General features: G+C 43.0%; 1 protein-coding gene across 7 annotated transcripts in view; it reads left to right on the top strand.

The window, feature by feature from the left end:
* The window catches only part of LOC120728069 (extracellular sulfatase Sulf-2-like), a 104,919-nt gene extending 89,003 nt beyond the window's left edge, over positions 1–15,916 (top strand). For 4 of the 7 annotated variants that reach the window (XM_040022753.1, XM_040022754.1, XM_040022755.1 and 1 more), the window contains 13 exons: positions 1,181–1,237; positions 1,774–1,903; positions 5,322–5,562; positions 7,226–7,418; positions 7,501–7,597; positions 9,178–9,272; positions 9,352–9,411; positions 9,552–9,721; positions 10,006–10,148; positions 11,700–11,823; positions 13,204–13,240; positions 13,427–13,483; positions 14,561–15,916. In XM_040022753.1, coding sequence (XP_039878687.1) covers positions 1,181–1,237; positions 1,774–1,903; positions 5,322–5,562; positions 7,226–7,418; positions 7,501–7,597; positions 9,178–9,272; positions 9,352–9,411; positions 9,552–9,721; positions 10,006–10,148; positions 11,700–11,823; positions 13,204–13,240; positions 13,427–13,483; positions 14,561–14,591 — 1,435 coding nt within the window. In that variant the 3' untranslated portion in view covers positions 14,592–15,916. The remainder of the gene's footprint in view (positions 1–1,180; positions 1,238–1,773; positions 1,904–5,321; positions 5,563–7,225; positions 7,419–7,500; positions 7,598–9,177; positions 9,273–9,351; positions 9,412–9,551; positions 9,722–10,005; positions 10,149–11,699; positions 11,824–13,203; positions 13,241–13,426; positions 13,484–14,560) is intronic. The other 3 variants (XM_040022757.1, XM_040022760.1, XM_040022759.1) reach the window with 3 other exon arrangements.
* The last annotated feature ends 3,633 nt before the right edge of the window (positions 15,917–19,549 follow it).

Genomic DNA, 19,549 nt, shown 5'->3' with positions numbered 1-19,549 from the left:
GAGTTGGCCTTCATGGTCTGCCTGAGCCAACACCAGGATCAGTGTTATGCTGTGTTTTTCACATATAAAAAGAAACTAAATGATAAAAATAGTTTAAAATAAGGATGTTGGGCATTTGACAACAATGCTTCTGAACGTGCCCGACTCTGCCCGGAGCAGACACAGAACAGGCCGGAGGGATTTTGTTGTGAACACCTCGCTGTGGCCTCAGACGTGAGACGACTCGACGGCTCGGCTCCCACTTGTTGCTTCCATCTCTTTAAACCGTTGTGAACAGCAGAGAATCGGTGGATGAAGGTGCTGTCCTTCAGGTCACCAGCAGCTTCTTAATAGTTACACTTAGATTTAATTCGCTGACTTTTTACAGACTTTCTACATGTTTTCACATAAGAAACAAAAATCTTATGAGCTCCGTTTGGCCAGGGTGTGTTTAGCATCTCCCAGCTTGTGGCTAAAGTTCAGCCCAACCCTAAACCTAAGCGCTGCGCTGGCAACTGTTTGGATGTTAAAGGTAAAACTAAAAAAATCCAAATATTTCGTTGTTAGCTGCGCTGATGGCTGTCATATTGGAAACTTAAATGAGTCCTTCTTCAGTGTGTTTCAAACTTTGGAGACAAACTTTTACATCGAGCAGCAACATTTTCCGCCGCCTTTGTGTGTAAATCCTCGTCGCAGCCTCATTATCATGTTTGTGTCTTTCTGTGCTGTTTATTCTGTGAATCAAACGACTGGAAAAAGTCCTGCAGTCGTTTCCACTGCGGTGACTGTTGTTCTTTTAAGTGTAGGAGGAAAATCAAAATGTTGTTCCTGAAAGTTAACGTTACAAACATCCCAGAATAGAAACCAGATGGAGTCACGCGCTTAATGAGGGGACGGTATGAGTATTATATAAATGTGTGTAATGTTCGATGATTTGAACTGAAATGAACTCGCTGCTCCTGACGTGGCAGCGAGAGGAGCTCCAGCCCGAAGTTTAGGGGTGTAAAATGAAGCGGCGATGCACATTTAGCAGCTCGTTCAGACGCCGCTTCAGTAAAGGCAGTCGTGCTTAATGGAGTCGGCGTGAAAAAAGAAGAAGGTGAGGTGAAGACGGGCGGAGGGTGCGACAGTGTTGGTTGTGGGTTAAAAATAGCAGAAGTGCAGGAATTCTGATTCTCGCTGTTTTCATCCTCTTCTTCAGGTTTCAAGTGAACAAGAAGCCGAAGGTGTGGAGAGACTCGTTCCTGGTGGAGAGAGGGTAAAGACGACACATCACTGCTGCTGCTCGGGAAAATATAACACATAACAGTCTACGTTCAGTGCAGAGTGTAACACAGCAGCTGCTCTCACTGCTGGGAAAACATGGCAGCCAGAACTACTGTCCTGAGTCATGGACGTGCAGCTGGTGTCGTCCACCCGGTGGAAGCAGATCTGCCTGATGATATTTGGTTAATTAGTAAAAACTCATAATAACTCTGAGACAGATATTAATCACAGCTTAAACACATCATTGAGCTTTGATTCAGTCAAATGTTCTTCTAACGGAGGGCTAAAGGTTAACTCTCAGCTTTTAAAAGTTTGTAAAGAACTCTCGAGTGAGTCGCTCGCTGGCTTCGTCTCCGTGGCATCGACCCCCACGCTCGAGGCCAGCGAAGCATTTACACAGAAAAAAGCAGGTTTCTTGATTCAGACAGATGAAATGCATAAATAACAAATGCCAAAATAAACTTTTATTAACTTTGAATCATGAATTCATTAAACATGCAGATTTCCTCCCTGCTTGTGTTTTTACAGGAAGCTGCTCCACCAGGTCGTCGAAGGTAAGGAAGTATCGCAGGAGGAGAACTTCCTGCCCAAACGCCAACGAGTGAAAGACCTCTGTCAGAGAGCCGAGTACCAGACGCCCTGCCAGCAGACGGGACAGGTACAGTAAGACTTCTGATTCATTTACTCCTCGACTCCTGATCCTACTTCTCCCAAAGGTATCACGTTCCTTCTCCATCCTTGCACTACAACAGCCAGATTTTTTTATAATCTCCTGAATCCAATGACTTCACTCCTGATGTTATTATTGTACTTTTGATCTAGCTGCTTATTCCTCAATGCATAATCTTATTCCTCTCTTTTACTCTGGAATACCTTATTTTTCCCGAGTCAGTCATATGAGTTTCACTGTGTAGCCGTCCATGAAACCTGAGTTTGCATCCAATGACTTCACCCCTGATCTCACTACGTGTCCCTGATTGCATTACCTTACCTCCAGTCTTAACTTTACTCCAGACTACGTTCCTAATTTTCTATTTTCTCCAGAAACCTTATTTCACTCCGTTCACCAAATGAATCAAATTCACTCATAAAATTATCAGTATTCCTATAAATTTGGCTCCATTGAACTTACTTGACTGTACTTTTGATCCCATTACTTAATTCTGATTGCAGTACTTTATTCCAACCCTTTGCTCCACACACCACACTTTAGATCAGAAGCAGGTTTGGAGCGTTCCCTTTCCTTCCACTAAAATGCTTTTTCTCTAAACTTCCTTCTGGTAACCCATTCCTGGTCCCATTATCACTCTTTTAAATGACTCTTATCCTTTTCCTTACTCCAGAATCCTATTCTGTGCTCCGTTCTGCTCCCAATCCAATTAAATCATTCTTTCAAACCTTATTATTTTCCCAATATCCTCACATCCCATTTCTAACTTCTGAATCTGAGACTTTATTCCTGATTCTACTCGTTTTTATTATTATTTCATTCACATCACATTATCACATTCACTCCATTCCTCAGTCATAATCCAGTAAATGTTCCTCTTTGGTAAATTGCTTTATTCAAGATCTCGTTGCTTTGTTCTGCACACTCCTATTTGCTATTTCTTATTTTACTCCAGAATAATGTTCTGCTGGGTCTCTCCTGATCCTGTTGTTTGTTTACAGCACACCTTACCACTTTATTTTAGTCTTCATCTCGTTATTTGAGTTGTGACTTCATCGTTTCGTTCCTCACTCGGGACGCTACATTTCTCCATCCACTTATTTCTTCCTGATTCCATCATTTTGTTCACAATTGAACTGATTTACTCTTAATCCCTGTTTAATCCTCGTCTAATCACTTCATCCAGATGCTATTTACTCTCAACTCCATAACTTCCAGAAATCCGAATCCCATATGTTTAATTTCTCTGTGCTCCTGACTGCTCCTCCTCTGCCAGTCTCATCGTTTTACTGCTACGATCCTGTCGTTCACTCCTGATCCTGTGGCTTCAATCACAGTCGTATTGCTCATTATTCCTGCTTCGCTTTGACAGAACATGCAGGCTATAAAGTTTGCACTCTTTCCGATGCAGTTTTTCTTTGGTCTGTGCAGTCTTCGGTAACAAGCTGTTTTTGGAATAAAGACGGGAAAGCTGGGATGGCTACCGCTCCAATAAACAGAGACTTGAAAGAAGCAGGGTAGACTTGTGTCACAGAGATGAAAAACCAGATGTCATCTCTGTAAACCAGACACAATAACTGCAGTAACGACTGGAACGACCAGAACACAATGGACTCGCTGAATGCTGCAGCATCAAAGAGACGTGGAGAGAATCGAGATGCGACAGCACAACAGAAACTTTTCTGCCAGACATTTAGAGCTGTGTCACTGTGTGTTTGTGTTCACGCTTGTTTGAGGTTAATTACACTTGTCGAAAAATCCCTTTAGCAAGTTGATTAGTCTCTTAGCAACAGAGTCTGCCGGCTGCTGGGTTGCTGTGATAAACAGCCCCAAGAAAACTGCATATATGTGTGTGTACTTAATAATTCAGGCATTTGTCGCTCTTTAATAAGCGTGAGTGACTCAGGGCAACAGTCGCAATTCATTCGGGTCATGCTAATCTTCTAATGAACAACTACAGAGTCACGATGCAGCCGACGCTGAAAGCAAAAGAAGACTCTGAATGTATCGTACGTGTTTACGAGGCAATAGACGGCCTCTTCCCAGCCTCGCCTTTCCTACCTCACCCCCCTTCACTCAAAGCCCGGCAGGTTTGGTTCGTGCTGATCAAAGCAAATCCACGTGAATGTTTCGAACCCTCACAAGTCCTGAAGCTCTCTTCTCTCATCGTGCAAGCACCTGTCCAAGGTTCCCTCTCGTTTTCAGAGGCACTCTGCCTCTTCTTCACCTCCTTTAGTAAAGTGACTCTTTTCATAGCTTCTATCAGGATCCTGCAGGAGCTATCGGAGAAAACGGAACCATTGTTCTTTTGTTCCTTTTTGGTTCCACAACAGCTTTCGAGGATTTTGTAGCCAGTGGCAGAGCGCAGTCAAGAAGCCAGTGTGATTTGTCCTAGAAACATTGTGTAATCAGCGTTTACCTTGGGATGATGTGTGAAAGGAACCCACTCATGTTTCAAACCTACGAACGCCACTCAGTGCAAGTCTGGCGTGTTGAAGCTCGGGTGTCCCTGCATGCTACCCCTGGAGTATCACCGTAATCAGCGGTTTAAAACAAGCTCACGTGCATGTCACCTTATTTAATATAAGATTAGGATAATCAGCCAATCAGTGATCAATAGTCAATAATAGAACATCACTGATTGTTGCTGAGAGTTAACGGCCCGATCACAGAAGTATTTCAGGGTCTTTTTCAGTCACATGGACAGGATGGAGTACGAGGCCTTGTGCAGTAATGACAATAAGGTGGAACTCTGCTGTCGGGCAAAGCGTCTGATTTATCTGCTGGTTTTGATATTCAGGCTGTGAGTCAAAGAGCTGAAACGAGCCTCTGCTTGGAGACTTGTGGACATTCTCCCTACAGACTGACTGAGGAGCTCTGAGTAGAGCTGCTGCACGTAAGCGTCTGGAGATTTTGCTGTTTCACATCGGCTGTTCATGGCCCGATGTACGTGAGGATCTTTAGCCCCAATCCAAAATTTCATCGACCTGAGCAAATCAAAGCCTGACATCCAAGACCAGCAGCAGTCAGATGCTCAGTGTGATTACGGCGCTACACCGAACCAAGTGGACCAAACAAGGCCTTTTGTTAAGCGTGCGTGTTGTTGTAAATTAATTCTGAGGTAAACAAATATTTTTCTGTTTAATTTTGTGATTCGTGAACTTTATTGTTGCATCTTTTGTAAGTTGTTGTATATGTGACATCACATCCTGCCTGAAGATAATCCTTATATGATTATCAGGATGCCGTTTCCCTTTTAACTTCCAGCTTTCAATATTCGCGTTAAAGTATTTATTTATATTTTATTTATGGAGCTTTTGTATACTAACATTTGATGTTGGGAAAACTAAACCGGCTCCTCTGAACTGTTAAAAATAATTCCTCGCGCTCGATTTTGTGTGTGCAGAAGTGGCAGTGTGTGGAGGACGCCACGGGGAAGCTACGGCTCTTCAAATGTAAGAATGAAGGAGGGGCCACAAGCTTCCAGAGGGGTGTGATTGGCCGTCAGCGTCCAATCAGCATCAAGTCTCAACTGTACCTTCCAAATTCTGGTGCCTGCGACTGCGATTTCCGTGACCTGCGACCTCTGAACCTTCGACCCTCCATGATGAAGCCGTTCAACAAGAAGCCTTTCTTCTCCAAAAAGAGTGAGTGTTAACGCTTCAGTCCACCAGGGGGCAGCAGTGATTATTAGGCATGCGCAGTTTGCCTCGTGAAAAAATAATTTTGTGTTGGGTTTAAAATGGAAAACTGTTGAGCGCCACGTGTGAGCAGTTTAGCAGCTTTTCTGGAATTCTCTGATTCCTTTATTAAGTTTCATCTGTAAATCCCTTAAAAGCCTAAACGGGTTAAAGGTGCGATCAGTTTTTTGCAGTGTGGCGGGGTTTGTGTCATCATGCTGCTCGCGGCGTCTGCAGGATGCGAAGGGATGATCGGATACGTTTGGATGATGCGTTTAAAAGAGTGCCAGGACAAGATGATTGTTGTTACTGACTTTACAGTGGTTTCATTGTTGTGGATGACTGGTGTACGCAGATGTTTTAATAATTCAAACGAGCACCTACACACCGACACGTTGGAATCATCACTGTGACTAAGTCTGACAAACTCCTGCAGATATGACACGTTAGTGCCGGTCATACTCATAAACAGACGAACCTCTCACCAAAGAAATGTCAGAGCTTTTGGAAAATAGTACAAAAATGTTTTTGCACGACACTTATTTGCAGTTTTTAATTTTCCAGCTGCTGATTGCTGCTGATTTTAAACTTTCGTTTTTTTTCAGCGTAGCTGTCGCTGCTTTGTGGTAATAAGTTTGTCATGAAACAGGAGCCGCGGTTCATATGAGATGACACGAGCATTGCTGTATGTGCTCAGAGAGAAAGACGGTGTATAAAGTCCTCAGACGTGTCAGCTTTAGATCTCTTTCACTCATCTGATTGACAAACTCATCTCGCCAGGATGACACGTTTGATGGCAGGTTTGAGGCGGCTCAATGCGGTCGTAGAGGAGTGCACACTCTTGTCATGGTTTGGATCTTTATCTCTGAGTTCAGCAGTGTGTTTGGCTGATCCTGTGTCTGATGGATTGCTACTTTGAACTCTGTGGTTGGAGGCCCACATGTTTAAATAATCCATTTGTCAGACTTGTTCAGATGTCACATTAGAGCACAAATTTAACTGGGAAAGTCCTGCAGCTGTTTTTCACAGCACCACTCGGAGCAGTGACTGTTGTGCACGAGGCTGGGTTTGTTTACCATGTGCATGCAAGCACACGTGGTAAAATGTCCCTTCTTAATTCCTTAAATTGAAGCAGGAACAGGACCGACTCTTAAGTCCGTGTAACGAATAAAGAAGTTAATTTATTTTTAGGTCAGTTTCCAACAGCTTGCCACCAGAGCTTCCAACCTTTCCTTTAATGACTTTTCTATTTCCCTTTCTTTCTTGTGAAGAGGCTGTGAGCGAAGATGTTTTTAGATTTTTCCAGGAGAGATAACCTGGTTTCTCCTGTTTCAGAGCTGTTGTTCTCAGGCCGCAGCTTCCACTTTGTGGTGTGATGCTGACCTCTAATGTCTGAGGACAGCACTGCATCACCCTTATGGTGGTAGAGATGCAGATATTTGAGGTTCTCTGTCAATGATGAGCTTTAGTTTAGCCATTACTGTAACACTGAGGCATGTAAACGTGTACTTAGAGACTGCAGGAAGTGGATTTTATTGTGTAGGGCAAGAGCAGTGTGATGATAAACTTCTTATTCTTCTCAGTGGTGATATTCGCTGAGGTGATGAGCTTAATTGTGTTTGTCTGTCAGAGTTCAAAGCCCTGAAGAATTACTCCAGGAACCGTTACAGCCGCTCTCTCTCCATGACGAACAATTACCCTGGAAACCAGAGCCTGGCAGGCTGGGATCAGCCAATGAGAGACGAGTCTGAGGACGAGTTTAGCGGGATGGGAGGAGATCCCAACGCCGTGGTCACACCCAACTCTGTCAAAGTCACTCACCGGTCAGTAATGCTTGTTTTTTTCGTGTTATGATATGATGCTCTTTAACCAAATACGACTGATATTAAATCTGTTTTCCTGCAGATGTTCCATCCTGTCTAATGCAACAGTGAAGTGTGACACGGGAGTGTATCAGTCCCTGCAGGCCTGGAAGGACCACAAGCTGCATATCGACCACGAGGTAACGTCCTTCTCACGTTTCTGTAAAAGCCACACAGCAGTACGAGTTAGCGTCTCCGCACTGTTGTGACCACAAACTGTATGTGAGGTGGACATGAAGCGCATTAACGGTGCATTCTGTCTGACGGCCTCTTCTCTTCTGTATTTGATCTCTGACCTGAGGAAACACTTTGCTGATGGTTTTGCTTTCTTTCTTTTTAAGTCTTATCATTTCTAACCTGTTGGTTCTGAAGATTTTGGACCTGTTAGAGTCAAAAACATAAAGGAAGGCACATTTTAGGCCCGCCCTACCTCGTGATTGACAGGTCACTATCACTGCTTCACGGTCAGATCCATCACTCGCTTGTGACTTCCGGGTTCAACAAACTAAGCTGCCAACAACCAAAACACTTCACAACTTTAGTGACTATGAACAGATTTTAAAACAACTTTTTTAAAAGCTTTAATTTAATCTAAACTTGACCTTCTCCAAACCCAGACCAAGTAGTGCTGGTACCTAAACCCTAGTCTCCTGCTTAAAGGTTTTTTGTGAATTAACCCCTGAAGCTCTGGTTTATTTAGTGATATTTCCACCTGAAATAACGTCCCACAGTCACATGCAGACACAGTAGTGCTGAGATGTTGAATCAGTCAGTGCGCTCTTGTCCCTTTAAACTGAGCTGTCCTCGAGCTTTGAAGCTCCTGACTCAGCTTTTTCTGAAAGGTGGAGGGAGGATGTTCATAAAGTGCTTGAGCCGCTCCGCTTCCCCACGATCCATCTGCATGTTTGATCAGGCATGGATTTTGCAGTGTACGCCCAACCTAACAAACCCTGGGGTTGTGCATGTGCGAGGCAAGTGTCGTGGAGTCGGTTTATAAAGCAGCAGAATAATAAATCAAATTAGTCGTCATGTATAAAAGTAAGAAAACAGTCCAAATTAAGCACAATTTAATGGGAAAGGTTAAACACAGGGCGCATTTAAAAGTCAGTGATCGCAGTGATTACACCAGTGATTACACCAGTGATTACACCAGTGATTACACTGTTCATTGATCTGATCCTATTCTAGGTGCTGGGATGTGCAGAGTGTGGATAACATTAGCAGCCCTGCCTCCTGGCAGGTTAGCGTTTCCGTGTCTGTGCAGACTGTAGCTGCCCGCTGTTCCGGGTGAATGATTCTGTGACAGATAACTGAGTCTGCCGGGTTCCTCTCTCTCTCTCCACCTCATTGGTTTACAACTTCCTGCTACAGACCGGGATGCTGCTGTCTGCTGGACTGCAGCCCCGGCTCCTGTCAGGTGTGCACAACACGGTACACCTGTCAGGTAAACCTGGGAGTTGTAAATGAATGAAATAGGACTAATTGGTTCATCCAGCTAACAAGATCTGCAGCATCTAGGCAACCAGTCGTGCTCACCCAGCCAATCAAAACAGTAAGTTAGAGAGTGAAAAAGACTTACAGCAGTGACGCTTGTTTTAAAAAGTTTGGGATGTCGCTCTAAAAATCCCAGCTCACACCCGACGCCGCGGAAGTGAAGTAAGTTTAAGGTTCTGCAGAATATTATTAGTGGCTCTGAATGATACCTGTGACTTTCTCTCAGATTGAGACTCTGCAGACGAAGATAAAGAACCTGAGAGAGGTCAGAGGTCACCTGAAGAAGGCCCGCCCCCAGGAGTGTGACTGCAGTAAATATCTGTAAGTAGCAGAAAAGTGCACGCCACAGTTTTAGATTCATGCATGTGATTAAACACGATGTGACGTTTGTGTTTCTCAGGTACAAATCCAAACTGAAGAACAAACTGAGGTACAGAGGAGGGAGTCTGCATCCGTTCAGGTGAGACCATTGTGGCGATAAGCCAGCACGCCGTGTTTTTACATAAATGGCCCGGGGCAGCTACATCCTACAAGCTTTATCTGTGTGTGTGTGTGTGCGTGTGTGTGTGTGTGTGTGTGTGTGTGTGTGTGTGTGAGCAGGAAGGCCGGGGCTCGGGACAAGAAGGCGTGGCTTCTAAAGGAGCAGAAGAGGAGGAAGAAGATGAGGAAGATGATCAAGAGAATCAGAAACAATGACACGTGTTCAATGCCAGGACTCACCTGCTTCACTCATGACAACCAGCACTGGCACACGGCGCCGTTCTGGACGTGTAAGAGCCACTGCTTTACTTTGTGATGATCATCACAACCCTGAGCGTTTCGACATCACGATCTCCTTCCCCGTGTTTGAGCTTTCGATCGTTGTTGTTGCAGCCACTAAAAGAGTTTGCTGTGATCTGTGTTTGAGCTGTGCTTATAAATAACGCCATCAAAGTGCTGTCCCAAACCGAGAACCACACTTTCTAAAAATGTCCTCGTTCTTCGGGTTTAACCAGCACAGCAAGAAAAATATTGTTAATGAATATGTGTGTTTGTGTTGGTGTGTGTGTTGCAGTGGGTTCATTCTGCGCCTGCACCAGTGCCAACAACAACACGTACTGGTGTCTGAGGACCATCAACGAGTCCCACAACTTCCTGTTCTGTGAGTTTGCGACTGGCTTCCTGGAGTACTTTGACCTCAACACAGACCCGTACCAGGTACAGAGCAGTTTTCTGATTTTAGCTTAAAGGTGTTGTTTTCCTGCGTTAGCTCGCTGACATGCTTCCCATGACATAAATGCTTCCCAAAGTCCCAAACTCTAACCTCATTGTGGCTTTAACCCTCAAGCAGGTCTGTGAAAGGGAGGGGGGGGTCTAAAAGTCAAACTGGTCCTCGTGAAAAATATGTGGTCATGTTCTATCTCATCATCATTTTTAATCTTCGGTTTCCTGTGAGAAATGACTTCACTCACACAGTCGTGTTGTTCTCAAGAAAGCTGCAGTCTTCTCATCTAAAACATTCAGTGAGTGTTACAGCCGACCTCTACTGTGCGACCGCCTGTGTGTGATACGTTCAGGAGACATCTGGAAATGAAAGCTCCAAAACATAGCCTGGGTTACACCCTTTCCCATCAGACTTTGGACTCGTGTGCTTAAAACAAGAAACTAAGACTTGTGTCTGCAGCAGGAAACTACATCTGGATGCCACTGAATTAAATTAAATCAAGACTCAAGAATATAAAAAACTATATACACATACAGTATCCTGAAATATTGTTTCCCTGTAGTGCTGTGTAGTTCTAATATAAGTCAGTGATATAAAGAAAATGAAAATACACAAATCACCAAATCACAGCAACAGTTGCCTCAAGGCGCTTTATATTGTAAAGTAACCCCCTGTGAACAAGCGCTTTGGCAACAGTGGGAAGGAAAAACGCCCCTTTAACAGGAAACCTCCTGGGAAGGCCATCTGCCACAACCAGATTGGGGTCAGGAGAGAAAGACGGGACAAAAACACACTGTGGAAGAAGTCAGGGATGAATAATAACTAATGATTAAATGCAGAGAGGTGAATAAACACAGAGTGAGTGAAGAAGAAGCACCCAGTGCATCATGGGAATCCCCGGCAGCCTACACCTATTGCAGCATAACTAAGGGAGGATTCAGGGTCACCTGGTCCAGCCCTAACTATATGCTTTAGCAAAAAGGAAAGTTTGAAGCCTAATCTTGAAAGTAGAGATAGTGTCTGTCTCCTGAATCCAAACTGGAAGCTGGTTCCACAGAAGAGGGGCCTGAAAACTGAAGGCTCTGCCTCCCATTCTACTTTTAAATACTCTAGGAACAACAAGTAGGCCTGCAGAGCGAGAGCGAAGTGCTCTAATAGGGTGATATGGTACTACAAGGTCATTAAGATAAGATGGGGCCTGATTATTTAAGACTGAAGGTTTTTCAGGGAGCTTTTAGGAAATCCTGATAATAACAAATTACAGTCGTCCAGCCCAGAAGTAAAAATATGTAAACTAGTTTTTCAGTGTTTCCCTGAGACACGATGTTTCTACAGGTTTGCATATTTCTTTCATTTATAAATGACACACATTCAGCCCGACAGTCACACTCACAATGCACACGTCCAAGAAACTTGCATGACAGCAGAAATGTGGAGTTCCTGAGGCCCCACAGCTGTTGGGCTGATACACCTCATCTAATTTACCTGAACACAAACCACACAAACTACCGTCTCTCTCTTTGTCTCCTCATTTCTGCTTCCAGCTGATAAATGCTGTCAGCTCTTTAGATCGGACGGTTCTCAATCAGCTCCACGTGCAGCTGATGGAGCTCAGAGGGTGCAAGGGACACAAACAGTGTAATCCTCGCACGCGCTCAGTGGAACCAGGTAAGACAAACACACACACCTTGGACAAACGTCATTCATATAGCTGCTGCTAAACAGCACAGTTTTTATTACTCTGGAACTCTTTCACTATTCTTCCTCAAAAATATGAAGACTGTCAACTTTAACTCCAACGCTCAGTTGTTGCTGCTGTACTTCTGCAATTCAGACAGCAGCTTTATGCATTTGCATATTTCCACCTGCAGATGTGAATGAACAGCATTTGTTCCCTCAGCAGCCTCAGAGCCTGTGCTCTGCTATACTGATGGCTGAATTCACTTTAATGCTGGTTCACTGTCGTGGGGATAGAGATGTTGTTGCTAAGGCAGCTTTGAGAACATAAGAAATCTTCTCAGCAATGAAGTTTTCTGCGAGAGAAAGCAGCTTCAGGGTTCTTTGTTCTTTTTAAAAAGGTGCAGAGTACGTCAGACCTGTTCAGCCAGCATTCATGGAGGCGTGTCTGTGCTTCCCACAAAATTAGCCTGGATTCAAATTAAGAGCCAGTGGCTGCAACACTGCCTCAAAGGTTTTAAGCTGTTCAGGGTTCCAGCGAGATGTGAACTTTCTGAAATTTAAAATAAAGATACAGGTTTTAAAATCAGGTTTTAAAATTTTTAAAAAGCACGGTGGTTAGAACTGTTGCCTCACAGTAGGAAGGTCCTGAGTTCGATTCCAGCATCAGGCTTTGGTCTTTCTATGTGGAGTTTGCATGTTCTCTCCTGGCACTCTGGCTTACTCCAAAAGTTCAAAGACATTCAATTAGACTTTGACAATAAAAGTTCAAATTCTATGTACAGTTGCTTACACACTGAAATTCAGAGTTAGTGGGATTAGGTTAATTGGCAATTGCCCATAGGTGTAAATGGTTGTCTGTCTCCCATGACTCCTGGGATAGGCTCCCTGAAAAGGATGAAGCTTTTAAAATTGTATCAGAAGAGATGGAAAGATGCATTTATAGTCAATAGCAATGGGCCAAAGTTAGAGCCCTGTGGCACTCATTACTGAAAAAGGTGAGCATCAGCAGCAACTTAACTCAGCTCTCATTGTGACAAGTCAACAACAAACAAGCTTTATTCGTCACACACACAATCATACAGAGAAATGCTTTGTGTCCGAGCTGCACACAGGCTGCAGACGCAGCCTCGCCATTCCAGGGCTTAGTTTTTAGGACCCTTACTGGATACTGGGTGGGAATCGAACTTGCAACTCCCACTCCAAAGGTGTGTGGTCTTACCACTACACTGCAGTGTGTGTGCATTCAGACGATCCTTGTCAAGTTGAGTGATCACATGATGCTGCTGTACTTGATGATCAGGGACAACAAAATACCTCATCACAAGTGGCCTTGCCTTTGCTCATCAACCAATCAAACTGTCTTTTCAGCAGGAGGCCGGGCACATGGCAGCTTTCATGACTACAGGTACACACACACACACACACACACACACGCTCGTATATAATGTTTTTCTGCTCTGAATGCTGCATGATTTCCTGATGGAGCTGAGGGCTGCTGGTGGTGAAGCAGAGTGTGTGTGTGTGTGTGTGTGTGTGTGTACATGTGTGTGTGTGTGTGTGTGTGTAACATGGTGTGTGTTTGTTGCATCAGGCTGTTTGAGAGGAGGAAGTGGCAGAGAGTCAAGAAACCTTCATCGTCTCGAACCCTGTGAGTCTTCCTCCTCATTTTCCTCTTCATCTGACCTGCATGCCGCTTACTGCCTTTAACTGTGTGTCTGTAACATACAGTAGAGATGTGAATAAAAATAAATAAATACAGTAAAAGCCTTAGTTGATTTAAACAAGCTGGTCTCCTCGTGCACCTCTGGACGGTTCTCAGCTCAGCTGAAGTCTCGGCCTGTCCACCTGCACTTGAAGTACACAGTGAGGCAAATGTGGCGAGTAGAAGCACGTGACCGCTGTCCTGGTGTGGAGAAACGTGGGCACGCACCACAGTTTGGCTCATTTCATCTGAATGTTGTTCCTCAGACACTGGAGGACATTTCCAGCTCCACTTTGACAGGCTCAAATATCACACTGAGCTATAACCTCACACTGGAGTGAGCTTCAACCAGAGCCCAGCTCTCGCTAACAACAAGGATCTTTCACAATAAATTTAAGCCAGTTTGAAACAAAAGTTCATGTTTGCACTTAGTGTCACTGCAGGACTTCAGCCTTGCTGAAAGAGGTCTGCAAGTGGCTGACGGGATGACTTCGAAGGGTCGAAGGTCATATGTCTCCTTCAGGTCTCGAAATAACTTCCAGCTGTTATACTAAAAACAGACCTGAGAGTGATGGATCAACCTTTACTGATGCTAATAGCTTTTTCTATCCAAAGGAAGTGTAAATATGACCTGAATTTCAAAATAAAACACTGCCGGTGGAAATGCTAACTGATGTCTGTTTGCGTCCACATGAGTACTGAGGAGTGTAATTGTTACCAGCAGCAGGAAATAACTCATATGATGTGTTAGATGTTCTGGTTTTATCAAAAGTGAAAGCCTGAAGGTGCAGAAACCTAAAAGTAGAGTGTGTAATTCATTTACTGACTCGTGCTGTTTGGCAAACAACCTTAATAAAGCGCGTTTGTGTCTGAGCCGCCTCCTGTGCTGCTGCCTGCATGGCCTCTCTGCTGTAACTACTGTAACTCACACTCTCAGTGCAGACACACAACTGTGGTTCAAGTCTGACTGTGTGTGTGTGTGTGTGTGTGTGTGTGTGTGTGTGTGTGTGTGTGTCCAAACAGGGGTCCGATCTGGGATGGATGGAAGGGCTAAACCTTTATATTGGTTGAACTCCACCCACATCAGCTCGAAGGTGGAGGGCGTGGTCGTCAAGACATCATCACCAATTGACCACCACGGCTCCGCCTCACCTGTCAGCCAATCAGCTTCTTTAGTCTATGTGACATCACCAGGACCTCCCACCCTGCCGCTCAGGGAGACACTGGGACAAAATAGTCGACGCACCCCTCCACTGGGTGCTCCCGCTTCCTCCTCTTCCTCCCTTGACGAGGAGGGGAGCACCATGTGGAGGAGCAAGAAGAAGGAGGAGGAGAGGATGAGGAGGAGGATGGGGATGAGGAGGAGACAGAGAGGTAGACGAGGAAACCGTGATTGTAAAATAAAAGCAGGCTTGTTTGAGGAAAAACTTTTTGCTGTTTCACACCACCGAACATCAATCTGCTGAAATTCTATCTCTTCTTATCGACTCCTGTTTTCATCTCGTCTCTGACAGAAATCATGTTGCTTCAGGTGTTCATTAAGCACTCTTTGATTTTAATTTCAGTTTTTTTCAGACAGCAACGCTGGAGCGTCTGTTTATAAAAAAGTTTCTTTTCTCCGTTTTTTTCAGCGACTCTGTTAAAGATGGAAAAATTCAGATAGATGTTATTTTCCCATTTTTGTCTCCAGTGAGAGAACAACACAAACAGCTTCTGCCGTGATGAAATAAATGTTGTGTACCAACCTCTTAACTTTATTTTTGATACATTTTCTTGCTATTACGCTATGTTGAAAATGGTAAATTGGTATTAATAACAAGAAAATGTTCATAAGGAAATGTTTGTCCTTGATACAGGAAACTTTGCTTGTTCCATAAAGATGGAATAAATTAAAAAGAGGAAACATGTGAACCCACTATGAGGACGAACATTTGTATTTTTTATGGCTTTACAGTTTTTTACAAAATATAATATAATAACCTAAATCATAAATATCACAAATACTGAAAGCAGATGAAAACTGTCACAGTATAACCAGAATTTTGTTTCCACAATAATGAATAAATAAGTAAAACAAATTCACATCTCTTTAAAACAAGAACAAATATTTTAACATATTTTTGAAGCTTTGGGGGAAAATGTTCCAGCTGCAGTAAAAAACTTTTTACATGAGACACATTGTTTCTGACATTTTTATCATATCTGAGTTTTATAAGAAACAATGACATGAATACTAAAAGCTCTTGGAAATGTGAAGTATTTTGAAATTTACATTATTATCTGACACATTTCCTTAGGGGGGGGAAATTGGTATATCACAATAACAGGAGAAGAAAGTCTGATGAGATTAAAAAGTAGTGAAACTTTGTTGTGACACAATATCCTGAGTCCGTCATTATTGATCAGCTTTTTAAAGGTAGTAGAAGTTTTGACATATTTTCACATTCTTAGAAAAATATTGTTATCACTTGATTCATCTTCAAAACTCAGTGAAAGAAATGTAATGATGACAAAAGAAACCATAAATAAGTGTAAACCAGTATAAAAGAACTTTAGGCTGTTTTCATGATATGAAATAAAACAAAGTTTTCATTTTTAATAAGAAAAAGAGGTAAAAGTATGATTTTAAAGCTTGTTGAAATTTTGAGATCATCAAAAAATATAGTAACACATATAATCATAGTTTCACTCTGATTATGTGAAGTTTTACAAGAAACATTGTTAACATGCTGACAGCTGGGTTTGTGTTATTCAATTCAGTTCAGTTCTATTTACACAGCGCCAAATCACAGCAACAGTCGCCTCAAGGCGCTTTATATTGTAAGGTAGACCTACAATAATACATACAGAGACAAACCCAACAATCATATGAGCCCCTATGAGCACTTTGGTGACAGTGGGAAGGAAAAACTCCCTTTTAACAGGAAGAAACCTCCAGCAGAACCAGGCTCAGGGAGGGGCGGGGCCATCTGCTGTGACTGGTTGGGGTGAGAGAGAATAAAACAAAATTAAAACATTTCATTTTCATGTTATTTTGACGTATTTATCAGTTTTTTCCTTCTAAAACAATAAATCATCTCATCGTAAGGAGAAAACACAGAGTACATCCAAGTACGAATTGGTTTTTACGATGTTGCTTTTCATGGTTTCGTGGGCTGTTAAATCATCTGTTTGGGAATAATAGTCTTCAAACAGTTATTTTATTATTATCATTGTTTTAAACTACACGTGAAAGATGGTTTTAAAGCCTCAGTGTTTTGGTGGTCAGAAACCTTCATCAATGAACTGCACGGGGGCATCACTCAGACATGCATGCCTGCTAATTACAGCTAATTAACAGGCTGATAAAGAAGAAGACAGATTAGCACAAATCTCTCAGAAAGTCCTGTTAGAGTTAGAGAACTTGTGTTGCAGACACATGTTAGTCTGCAGCGACCTTGGTCGTCGTTGGCCAACCTTTGATTCCATCTTCTAATAACGATCTTATAAATGTAGGTCATCAAACTATTTTCAACACAAATGGACACTTTGTCACTGCAGTAAGAAACCTGCCATATATGTCTCATGTTTACATTATTCCTTGTAAAAACGGAATCTCATGATAGCAAGAAAAAATGTCAAATATAAAAATGAGAAGTTATTTTTCTATTGAAACGTTTTTGTCATAATCTAGTATAAGAAAGTATTTTAATCTCTGATATTCTGATCATGATGAAAATGTATTCGTGTTGAACCTCGCAGTGAAGAGGCTCGCCATTTTTACACAGAAGTATAGAAGTGAAACCACCTCTTCCTCCTCCTCCTCCTCCTCAGGTGACCTCCCAGTGGCCTCATTTGTTCTCCATGTTCATATTTAGTCTTTCTAACCATCTCTGAGGACTTTAAAGGACCTGCTCTCCCTTTTCCTGTTGTTACTAAACGGAGACTGAAGCGGACGCCACAAACTTTCACGCCGACCACTCTGACGTCACTGCTGATGCAAATGTGATGTTGCTTTTTCCCCCTTCGCTAACTTGGGTGTCGGTTACCGTAGTGACCGACAGCTTTATTGATGACAGAGCTACAGTTGTACTAACCTGGTGACTGACTACAGTTCCCATGATGCAATGCAGCAGCCCCGAAGAGAAGAACATGTCAGAGTCAAAGAGAACAAGCGAATGAATGAAGCGAGGGCACGGTGATGACGTCATCAGGTCTGGAAACAAAGAAGAGTTCACGGAGATCTGGTTCGGTGTTTTGGTTTTTTAACGCTTCATCGTCCAATCACGTCGTACCTACACACCTTCCTTTTGGTTCAGTTGTTTCGTCCGCTCAGCTGAGTTTTAAAGTATTTTTTTTTCATCTAGATCAACAACGGAACATATAAAATGTAAATTGTAACTGTAGAAAAGCACGACTGGATTCACACAGGAAGTCAAAACATTGAAGTCATTTATTTTTGAGTTTCCACGTCTGAATATTAACGCTGAGTGTTGAGAGAAGATCACCGTCAGTACAGCTGGACAGGAAGTGATTTCAGGCTAAGCCCAGGTTTCTGTCGGTGTCCCCTCAGATACTCTGGCTCTGTCAGAGTTTTCTTTCCTGCATCTGGTCCCGCTTGTGTTTCTTATATTTCCCAGAATGCTGTTCAGCTGTTCGTTTTATTACTGCAGCGGACCTGTTCTGCGTTTCAGTATTTTCTGTAACATATCAGCTATCCAGTATTGGATGTTCATATTAAACATGGCCAAAGTTCAAAACACAAAGGTCAGTGTGTACAAATAATCACCGCGAGCGCTGGGCTTCAGACTCTCAACAGCCAGTTTCAGCCCATTTTTTCAGTGCTTGGGTCTGTGTGATGTCATAGAGAGGAAATATCCCTAATATTGTCATCTCAGGCACAGCCTCACCCACCTGCAGCAGAAACAGCAGAAATCTGGATTGTAGGAGCTAAAACAGGCAGTGAACCGAGCTCCACGGCCCTGTTTGACATAAAGAAGGATTATTTTGAACTTGGACTCAGGAAAAGCTGAAAATGTGGAGCTGGAAATTAGCAGAACAGATGTCGGTGTACTCGGTGATCCAAATTATTCGTGACCTATTATTCCCTGAAGTTAGCAGTCATACGTTATAACAGTCTGTGTAATATCATTTTTTAAAAAGTCTGGATTTAATGTGTGGAGTACCGGACAGCTCAAGGGTCAAGAGGGAGAGCACACAGTGACCTAACATGATATCATAACACCACAGTGAGACCACTGTTCATTGGCTAATCTGGGCTTTTAGAAAAAAATCAACACATTACATCACGTTAATGTCATATCAGAGTTGCCATGATGAAGAGTTCTGGAGGCGATTTTCTTCCTTCCTGTGTGAATGCAGCTGTCACTCTGCTGTCTGTAGACGTTTTTTCTTTCTTTCTTTAACCCCAAAGTGTATTTTGCTCTGCGGTGCTATTTGCTGTCTAACAGATATCTAGGAAAAACCTTCTGGTTGTGTTTGAATGTATTTGTAAATGTGTAGGCGTGTCTTCTGAAGACGCACACGAGAACCGGACCGATGTGGTCCAGCTGAGCCTGGACGGACGCGCACATACACACCTTCACTTTATCCACACGCACGCACACACACACACACACACTGAAGGACAAACTGCAGAGCACTTTGATTGGAGGATGCAGGGGACGAATGAACCAATGGAGGGTTCGTGGTGAGGCATGATGTAAAGCTGCCATGTGCAGCCAGTTAATACTGATCTAACACACCTGTACAGTCACCCACTGACCTGTGGATACAGTGATTGGTTTTAGTTTGTGAATAAAGTGTTGAATGCCAAACTGTGCCTTTTCTGTCCAATGTTTTTTTGTCTGCAACCTATCCCAGAATTTGGCAACTGAACTGAACATGATATATAAGTGACTTAGATAACTTCTAAATATTTGGCTGAGATGAAACATAGTTTTCACACAGCTGAATAAACAGAAAACTGATTAAACTGAAGTGTGAGATGATCGAGAATTTACTCCAATGTCT

The sequence above is a fragment of the Simochromis diagramma genome, unplaced genomic scaffold (assembly GCF_900408965.1).
Source record: "Simochromis diagramma unplaced genomic scaffold, fSimDia1.1 OVJJ01000308.1, whole genome shotgun sequence".
Lineage (NCBI taxonomy): Eukaryota > Metazoa > Chordata > Actinopteri > Cichliformes > Cichlidae > Simochromis > Simochromis diagramma.
This window is presented reverse-complemented; position numbering and strand designations above follow the sequence as displayed.